Source organism: Benincasa hispida, chromosome 8 (assembly GCF_009727055.1).
Source record: "Benincasa hispida cultivar B227 chromosome 8, ASM972705v1, whole genome shotgun sequence".
Lineage (NCBI taxonomy): Eukaryota > Viridiplantae > Streptophyta > Magnoliopsida > Cucurbitales > Cucurbitaceae > Benincasa > Benincasa hispida.
Genome location: NC_052356.1, coordinates 40,257,049 through 40,266,861, shown reverse-complemented (window position 1 = coordinate 40,266,861; position 9,813 = coordinate 40,257,049). Strand labels below are relative to the sequence as shown.

General features: G+C 27.0%; 1 protein-coding gene across 3 annotated transcripts; it reads left to right on the top strand.

The window, feature by feature from the left end:
* Positions 1-1,004: 1,004 nt before the first annotated feature.
* On the top strand, positions 1,005-6,865 carry LOC120083427 (transcription repressor KAN1-like). 3 transcript variants are annotated; one of them, XM_039039188.1, is made up of 6 exons: positions 1,005-1,967; positions 2,343-2,419; positions 3,198-3,243; positions 4,197-4,350; positions 5,498-5,561; positions 6,400-6,865. In XM_039039188.1, exons 1-6 carry the CDS (start codon positions 1,367-1,369, stop codon positions 6,499-6,501), a joined length of 1,044 nt encoding a protein of 347 aa, XP_038895116.1. In that variant the 5' UTR covers positions 1,005-1,366; the 3' UTR covers positions 6,502-6,865. The 3 variants fall into 3 exon arrangements, with proteins under 3 accessions (XP_038895116.1, XP_038895117.1, XP_038895115.1); XM_039039187.1 differs by having other exon boundaries at positions 1,007-1,967; positions 4,194-4,350; positions 6,400-6,864; XM_039039189.1 differs by lacking the exon at positions 3,198-3,243 and having other exon boundaries at positions 4,194-4,350.
* The last annotated feature ends 2,948 nt before the right edge of the window (positions 6,866-9,813 follow it).

Here is a 9,813-nt window from a genome sequence, read left to right as displayed (position 1 = left end):
CTTATGACTAAATTCTTAGTCAAATTTCAAAAACAAAAACAAGTTTTTAAAAGCTACTTTCTTTCAAGTTTTAGTTTTAGTTTTTAAACCATTAGCAAAAAGTAGATAAAAAAAAGAAAGAAATTTAGAAGTGAAATAGTGTATACAGACTTAATTTCAAAACCAAAAACCAAAACCAAATAGTTACGAAACGATGCATAAATAATAAAACAAAGAAATCGATAGGTAAAAATAGTGTTTATAAGCTTAACTTTAGAAAACGAAAAACTAAGTACAAAATGGTTATCAAATGAGATCCTAGAGTTCTATTAGACATAAGATTTAAATTTGTACCTAATCTATCAATTAATTTAAAAAAAAAAAATCAAATACACCAAAGAACTACTAGACACAAAACTGAAAATTAATGTAAAGACTTATGAAACATTGAGAAAGTTGATTAATCTATTAGAGTTTAAAAGAAATAAACACACACATAAATTAAATTAGAGACGAAATAAACAGGCAAATAAATTTTCATGTAAATTAAAAAATTCCATATAGTTTATCGAAGTGCTATCATTTCATCATTGTCCTAAATATGTATGTATGTGAGTATTTATAGTTAAACAAGTTTTTCTGTTGGAACAGGACAAACAAATTAAGAGAGAGAAAGAAAGGAAAATTCCCAAATTTCGCTCTCTCTCATGTGTGTGGTGTGTTTTTTGGCCAGTCAAATTGCAAACACCAGCAAAAGGATGGCCATCTTTAAAAAGGGCTTTTTTTTTCCTCCTCCTAAGACTAAGGATTATTATTATAAATTAAATTAAATTAAAATTTTGCATGAGAGAGAGAGAGAGAGAAATTATTAGAAATAAGAAGGAAATATAGAGACTTTCACACAGTCTCTTTGTTGAAGTGTCATTTTCCTACACATACTCTCTCCATTTCTCTCTTCTTCTTCTTTTTTGTAATTCTCTCTCTAAAATTTCAAGGATGTTTGTTTGTTTTGTAGAACACAAAATTCCTTCCTTTTTTCCCTATCTAACCTAATCTCTCTCTTTTTCTCTTTTTTTTAAAAACTTTTACTTAACCCCCCCTTCTACTTTCTGACTCACCAATTTCTCTTCCCAAAAAAAAACACTCCTCTTTTTCTCTCTTGTGTTCTTCTTGTTCTTCTTCTTATTTCTTCTTCTGATTTACTCTCAAAACAAAGAACCTAACAAAACCCACTTCAAAAAGCCTCACCTTTTAAAGCCCCCTTCACTCCCTCTTTGCTATTTTCCAGAAATTCCACTTCTTTCATACATAAAAATTAGATCTTTTTTTGCTTCTCTTCTTGAAATATTGTAAATACCCTCCCCACCAAAAAAAAAGGAAAAAAAAAATGTTGAAGAAAGACATTATTGCTCCTGATCTTTCTCTTCAAATTAGCCCTCCAAAAACAAATCAATCTCCTTCATTTGATATTTGGCAACAAACTCAAGTACAGCAAGTCGACACCGAGCTTTCTCTGTCGAATAATTCGACGTCCGCGGTTGATGTTTCGGCGGATCGGTTCCGACCCATTAGAGGGATCCCAGTTTACAACAATGGGTTGTTTTCTTCTTCAAGGTATCTTAACCGAAACCAACTGACATCGTTATCGTCGTCGCCACCACCGTGTTTGAGTTTTAGGGCATTTCAACAAGAAGAAGAGGAGGCAGTGGGGAGGTATAATGGGATAAGAGTGGAGGGTTTGAGACACCAACAGCAAAATATTATTACTCATCAAAATCAGAATCATCAGTTTGTTTTTCAAAATCAACAAAGCCTTCATTTTGGGTTTTCAGATTTCTCTTGTAATTATAATAATAATAATAATAGATCGAGATTGTTGATGCCAAGGATTCAAAGTCGAAGAAATGCTAGGGCTCCAAGGATGCGTTGGACTTCTTCTCTTCATGCTCGTTTCATTCGTGCTGTTGAACTTCTTGGTGGCCATGACAGTACTTTCTCTATCTCTTAATCTCTTTTACTTCTCTCTCCGGCCTACCCTCTCGGTTTCCGTCGATAATTAAATCACCACTAAACTCAAAAGTTTGAAGTTATATTTGATGGCGAGTCAAAACCCAATAATTTAGGTTAGTGTGTGTTTGAAAAGTAGTTCTAAGGAGTGATTACTTATATTAATTGAAGAGTAAATAGCTTTTGATATTAAACAGAGATTCCTGTTATTATTATTTTTTTTCTGGTTGAGTTTAACAATCCACAATAGCAGAGCGAGGAATCAAACATTAATGTCTTATTTACTTGACTATGTTCGAATTGACAGGTTGAATTAGAAATCGAAGAAATTGATTTATTATTTTTTATATGATTAGGGGCGACTCCAAAATCCGTGCTGGAGCTAATGGATGTCAAAGATCTCACTCTAGCTCATGTGAAGAGTCATTTACAGGTAATCATAAAGAAAACCCATAATTTATTTTTGAATTTTAATGGAAACCCATTTGATATCTCTTCTTCATCCCTGCAAAAAGCTTCTATTTTTATGGTTTTTAAAATTTTTTTTTTAAAAAAAAAGAAAGAAAAGAAACTCTCCTCTCTCTCTCTCTCTTTAGAAGGAAAAAGAGTTTCAAGTAGAGAGGAATCCCTGTGGCACAGTTACCAAAGAAGAGAGAAATGAATGAAAATGAAAATGAATGTATGAATGATTCAGAAGGTGAAGAAAGTCTGAATGTAGTTACAAAACAGGACAATTTTTCTCCTTTTAGAGTGAAGAGAGAAAAGAAGAGAGAGAAATAATTGGGCATCATTTCACAATAATAGAGAACCATTTCCCCCAAATTTTTTTTACTTTCCAAACCAAACAAAAAACAATATTATTCATTAACCCTCTTTCCTTTTTCTTCTTTTTTCATACTAACAAAATCCTCATTTTTCAAAATCTCTAATTTTATCATTTTACAACTCCATAATTACCAAATCATTTCATTTCAGTTTTATTTCCAAATGGGTCACTCAAAGTTTTGATCTTTTTTATGTATTTGTTTTGTTAATAGTAAAAATGTTCTTAAAGTCCATTTTATTAGGACACAAAACTGTACATGTTTTTCTTTTTTTGTTCTAACTTTCATGTCAGCTGTATTATCAATGTCATTTTTCAAAAAAAAAAAAAAAAACTATGTATATATCTTTTAATCTGTGGGAAAAAATTTTTTGGTCTTCTTTTTCAGATGTATCGTACTGTTAAAAACACCGACAAACAAACAGCTTCTTCAGGTATGAAATTCGAATTCCTTAAAATCTCAAAAGAAAAAAAAAATCACCCGTTTTAATAAGAAGAATAAAGAAGAAATTGTTCATGTGTGTTTTTTTATTAAAAATTCTTCACCCACTTTAAATTTAATTTATGCCTTGTGTCTTGCATGGAAATTTATTTGATTTCACATGCATACATGATAAATATAGTACATACCAACATCATCAAACAACATAATGCAAAACATCTTCCTAGCCTTCAAAAACCTAGGAGAAATGTTTTTGGTTTGTAAGGCAATTACACTTTCTTTGCTCGAGTCAACCATCAATCGTTCATGCGACACCTGTCTTCATTTTTATCTCGACAAAAGTCAACTCGAAAAAGAAAAGAAAAATCAAACGTTATAGACAATATCAAGTCTCACCTCTAATGAATCACATTTTCATGAAAACATTTACAAGAAATTGTTCTAACAAAGAAAATTAGGGTTTCAAAAGTATAACGACGGCAAGATCGAAAATCGAGCCTCCAACTTCGAGGGAGAGAGAACATACCAATTACTATTGATTGATAATTAGAATGTTCCTATTTAAATTTGATGGGTATTTTTGTAAGGACTTCAAAAGAGAGGGAAATTATCTTTGTATCGGTGGAAATTAAGATTGTCCAACACCTTTTTGTGATAATACATCTACTTTTGACTCGGGACGACCTAGTTAAGATATCCTGATCTACCTTCGATTCTTCTATCCTCTAGTATCTTTGTTTCGAAATCAATAAATTAAGATAAACAGAAAAAAAAAATACACAGTAAAGAATCAATACACAAACTTACATAGTTCATTAATAGATTCAAGACATTTCCAACAATCTTGTCGAAAAAAGAAAAGGGAAAACTGTGACTTTTTTTAGGGCCTCAATTTTTTGTTTAGTATTTGAATTTATGTGAATATAATGTAATATGAATCAGAAGGGTCTGGGGAAGAAGATTTCTTGCCTGCTACACCAACCCCACATCATGAAGCAAACTGTTTGCTCAATCATAGAAGAGGGTTTAGTAATGCATCTTTGGAGCTTGATGTTAATGGATCAACACCTTCCATTAATAACCACTGTAACTCTTCAAGGTAATTAATTATTTTTTCTTCTCTCTCTCCACATTAATTTCTTGGTCTCTTATGTCTCTTGGTTTGGTACTACATGTTTTTTTCTTCTTCTTCTTCTTTTAATTAGACTGGTAAAAAAAAAAAAAAAAAAAAAAAAAATTTTGGATATAAATCTTTTCAAAGAACTAAGCTAAGCTTTGTTGTGACAGCTTTACTTTCCCTCCCATTTCCTTTTTTCTTACCACTTTTCTTTTGAATAACCCCCTCTATTTATATTGACTCAATATTGATGTTCATTATGTTTGTGATTTCTAAAGAGTTGTTTTATATCCCCATTTGTGTTTGATTGGTGTATAAGTTAGTGGGTAGCATGAAGTAGTAGGTTTCTTAGCTTGATATTGTATTATATAGGTTTAATTGTAGTCTTAACTCAACCTTATAGTTCAGTAGATAATGCACCAATAATTACCATTTCAAAAATCGATAGTTTCAAGTCACTCTAACTGATTCAATAAAATTTATCAGTCCTTTCAATATTTCTTGTTTTGGGGTTTATTTGTGTTTAAGATACAAATCTCTAGATTTTTTTTTTTTTTTGATAATATGTGGAGTGGAGTGGAGAATCGAACATTTGATTCAAAGTCGATAGTATAAGTTTATACCAGTTAAAATTTCACTTATGTACTAGAAAACTCAGAAGAAAAACATTTCCTTACCATGTTTTTTTTTTTAAAAAAAAAAAATTGTTATAACCAAAGAAAAGAAAAGATAAGGGAAAAAAAACTAAGAATTACCAGCTTTACACAATGATGGTAATGTAAGTGGCATGCAAGAACTGCAGTCTTTTGCTAGGCCATTTTTCTTTTAAAATTAGTGATATAATCAGCTTTTGTATATAGTCTCACATGCTAGCATTACCCAAAAAGAAAAGTATATGTTATGAAATTTGGATTTAATTTACTGCATACTTATGTTCAATAGTTTATAATTATTGTATTCAAATGTTTCAGTATCATTGTTTATTATAAAATATATAATATTTAATCTTTTTTGTTTTGTTCTCTCTCTGTTTATTAATTACCTAATTATTTCTAATAGAGAAAATTGTAACATAAAAAAAAATGATTATGATTATGATTATGATTATATGTTAATTTGTGTGTTTCAGAAGAGCATGGGAGCAAGGCTCTCCAAGAAGTGCAAATATGTTTGGATCAGAAAATCAATCAGAGGTAAGAAGCCTTTTCACTAATTTAATTTGCTATATATAAAATATAGTATGTTCTTTTAATAACTAAGCAATTTTAGAAACTCAATGTAAATTTTCATTATCAATAAGAAGATTTCAACCTACCCCAATTACTAAAAAAAACCTTTTTTTTTTTTTTTCATAAAATCAAAGTTTTTATTTACTTACTTTGCATTTAGAGCATGTATTTTTGGTAAATATAATTATTATTAGCAAAAATTTCAAAATTAAAAGTGGTATTCTTTTCTTTTCTTCTATTATTATTTGTAGTTATGATTATTAGAATTTGATATTTTTTTTTCTAAACTTGGTAAATCAATTATAATCATTTTTTAAAACTAAAAAAAAACCATGAAAATGATTTAATTTTTAATTTTATGTTTTTAAATATAAGCTTTTTTTTTTATTGAAATATCATTCGTATAACACTTTTATTTTTTAAAAAAGAAAATTTGAAAATATTTGTATATTTTAAAAAGATAAATTCTTGAAAACTACCATTAATTAACGTTGACAATATAATATATATATTTTTAAGTAATTTACTACCCCTAAACATGAACAAATTTTCAAAATATACATAAAATAAGAAACAAAACCATAATCAGAACAAACCCTGAATAAAAAATTTTAAAGTTGACTAACAAAACATATATCACATCTTTTAATTGTTCTTTTTAAAATTTACTCATGTTACAAGACATATTGTAATATCATACTAAAATATCATATATCACAAACTAAAACGAACTCACAACTCGAACAATTCACAATACAAAAGATATAACCCATCTTTTATTATTATTATTTTTTTTTTTCAGGAATGCTATGAGTTAGGTCATCCAAATAGTTTGATGGGGTTGAATCTAAACTTGAACAATCCAAGCAAGGAGTTATCTATGAAACAAAATTGGCACAACTAAATTCAACCTAAAAAAAACTCATTTAATTTCTTTCAATATATAGAACTTAGCTAATGGAAATATATATAAAAAAATATATATATAAGTTAAATATAAAATGATGTCAATTAATATATATTATGTATAGTTGTTGAAGATGCATATTAATCTATATTTCTTTCCTTACACCTTTTTTTTCCCTTTTCTAAAGTTGTTTCTCTTGTGATTGATGTTTAGTCACTGCATCAAGGTGTTTGAAAAAGGGAAAAAGAGGTAGAATAATTTTGGTAGTGGATTATGTGGAATATAAGGAATTGGATTCTCTTATTTGTATTTACATAAACTTTTTGTTTGTTCTTGGTGATTTTATTTTATTTTTATTGAATCAAAGGCTACTATTTTTCTTTTTATTTATTTGATGTTTGATATTAAATTGTATAGAAGTTATTCATATTGGATTCTGATTTATAGGGAAAGATTTATTTTTGAGAGATGGTCGGGTATAAATTTAACTTTATTTAGTCCCCTTTTGAATAAAAGGAGGTGAAATTACTTTTATCAAACTTTTTTTTTGTTTTTATTAAAGTAAAGTAGAAGCAATGGGGTTTAGGAATTAGGTCCTAATTTAATTGAATTGTACTACACTATTAGAAGATTCATATTAATAATTTAAAATAGTTTCTAAATCTCCAATCTTTTACCTTAAATCATCATTTTATTGCATTTAATTTTTGTCCATTTCTTTTGATTTTATTGCATTTTTATAATTTTAATGGTTACATATTGATAATAATTCATTAAAGCTAATCATTGGATTTGTGCTAAAAGAATTACAACGGGGGATTGATTTTTTTTATTGATATTTATTATCTTAAAGTCTTGGGTTGGGTGAAAAATAATATATTAATTTCTGTGTAATTAATTTTTACAAATAAATTCAAAGAAATTTTCAAAAATAGAAAAATAAGGGAAACTATTTATCTAAAATAGAAAAATTTTAATTTTCTTTGATAGAAGTCTATCAACGTTAATAGAAATTAGTAGAAATCTAATAGTATCTATCACTATTCTTTTTTGTTATTTCTGTAAAGAGTTTGATATTTATAATTCAACGTACAATTATTAAAAAAAAAAAGACAGCAACAATTAAGATATGTAACTACGAAAAAACATATTTAGAGTTAAATAAAATTTCTTTTAAATATAATCCAACTAAAATAAATTGGTATTTATAATACTTTAAAGAAATGGTAAAATGCAAAATACAAAAAATTTATTTTAAATAGGAGCTTACACTCAAAAGTATTCCAAACACAGTCGGACATATGAGTGTTTATTATAAGTATTAATGAAACATGATTCTGTTTAGAAAAAGAAAATTTAAACATCCCTAACTTTTTGTTTTTTAAGAGACAAATAAAAAAATAAATAAATAAAATAATGTGAATTGTTACATTTGGCGTTGCATTAGCTGTGTGTTAGAAAGTCATTTGAAAAATATATTTAAATTCGCTAAAATCTTAATTTCATGTTGATCTATCCTTTTTAGATTATCCTAAAATTTGATAAAATTTTTAATTAATATTTAGTTTTAAATTTTATATTTTAAAAAGAAGATTTATTTTATACATCTATCTATTTCCAAATCAAATCTATTTTCTATTTTTCATGAGTTAAATGCATCATTTATAAAATAAAGTATATTATATTCATTTTTCTTAAAATAGAGCTATTTTCCTTAATATTTAAAAATTAATCTATAATAAACCAAATTTAACGTACTAAACAATTATTTGAAATTTTAAATTACAAAAAATATTTTTTTAAAAAAGTTGATTATAAGTCTATTTTAGTTATTATATCTAAAATGAAATATTTTTGTATTTATTTACCAAAGACTCTAACCTACTTTTTCAAGTTTAAGCTGAAATTTATCAAACATTATTTTACTTATTTTCACAGTTGATTTTTCTAAAAGCACAACTGTCAATAATTATTTTAAAAACTACAACAATTCCAAGAAAGCTTTTGATTCCTATCCCTTTAAATTCTAAACTAACAATGGTATATATTGATGTTTTTTTTAGTACCCCATCTTAAAGCCATCAATGCATAATTTACATATGAGAAATGCTAAAATCAATTAAATAACAATTATGATTGTACCTTCCAAAATTTCTATCACATTTATGGGGATATATCATTTTCCTAGTTGTTTCTTGGTATACTATCTCCCTAAACGGTAAGGTTTTATCAACCGAATCTGATTGAAGGATGATGAAGGTATTACAGATATATCAACCTAATTAAGATATACTAATGCATCTACTGACATTTTTGCTCTCTATTTATTATTAAAAAAGAAATCCAATAAATAATAATGATTTTTTTATTAATACAAGTAATTTTTCAATCAAAGAAGCATACGTTGAGATCAAATAAAAATTAACGATTTTTTCTACTTATACGAGCGATTAATCGTGTTCATTTATATTAGGAGACCCCAAAGGATTGCAATAAAAGGAATGAAATATTGTTCGTCACGTGGTTGAGTAGGTTAGCCAATGTTGTAGGTGTGTTGTCTCTTTTCACAAGTATCTATCAGTTTTTTCTGAATGCTTTTCAACAAAATCTACTTTTTATGTGAAACTATTCTAATGTGAAACCATGACTTTAGTTCTTCATTTTTTGTTCTCACTTCTTTATTTGTAAATTCCATATCTTGTTTAGATTTTGCACTCTGAAAAAGGCTTCAACCATTTTTCAACATTCACAAAATAAAGTTGTAAGACAATTTTATACATTTCGTATCAATGCATCACTATATCTTTTCTTTTTGAAAATTTGAACAGTATTCCAAATACATGAATTGTTGACGTTTGGAAAATATTATTCATATTTGAAAATTGTTGACGTTTGGAAAATATTATTCATATCTTAACTTCTTTCATATATATAAGTATAATATATAAAAAGTTGTAAATATAGCCATTAGATCTAAAGTATTAACAAATACAATAACGTTTATATCTAAATTCTCTAAGTCTATTAGTGATAGATCATATCGTTAAAAGAAGTCTATTAGTGATATACCATATCGCTAATAAGAGTCTATCACCGATAGATTTTGCTATATTTACAATTTTTTAAAAATGTTACTATAATGAAATAGATTAAACCTTTTTAAATATGTTTAAAGTAATGCTCAAGTTTTTAACTACTTGATTAAGTTGGCAAGTGGAATATGAATGTAAACATTTTTTTTACATTTCGTATCAATGCATCAACTATATCTTTCTTTTTGAAAATTTGAACAGTATTCCAAATACATGA

Excerpts from the sequence above, each read along its gene's own strand:
- LOC120083427 (XM_039039187.1), top strand. The coding sequence starts at position 1,367 with ATGTTGAAGAAAGACATTATTGCTCCTGATCTTTCTCTTCAAATTAGC. Across the intron at positions 2,420-3,197 it reads ATGTGAAGAGTCATTTACAG|ATGTATCGTACTGTTAAAAA; the intron begins GTAATCATAAAG and ends CTTCTTTTTCAG. Across the intron at positions 3,244-4,193 it reads CAAACAAACAGCTTCTTCAG|AAGGGTCTGGGGAAGAAGAT; the intron begins GTATGAAATTCG and ends AATATGAATCAG.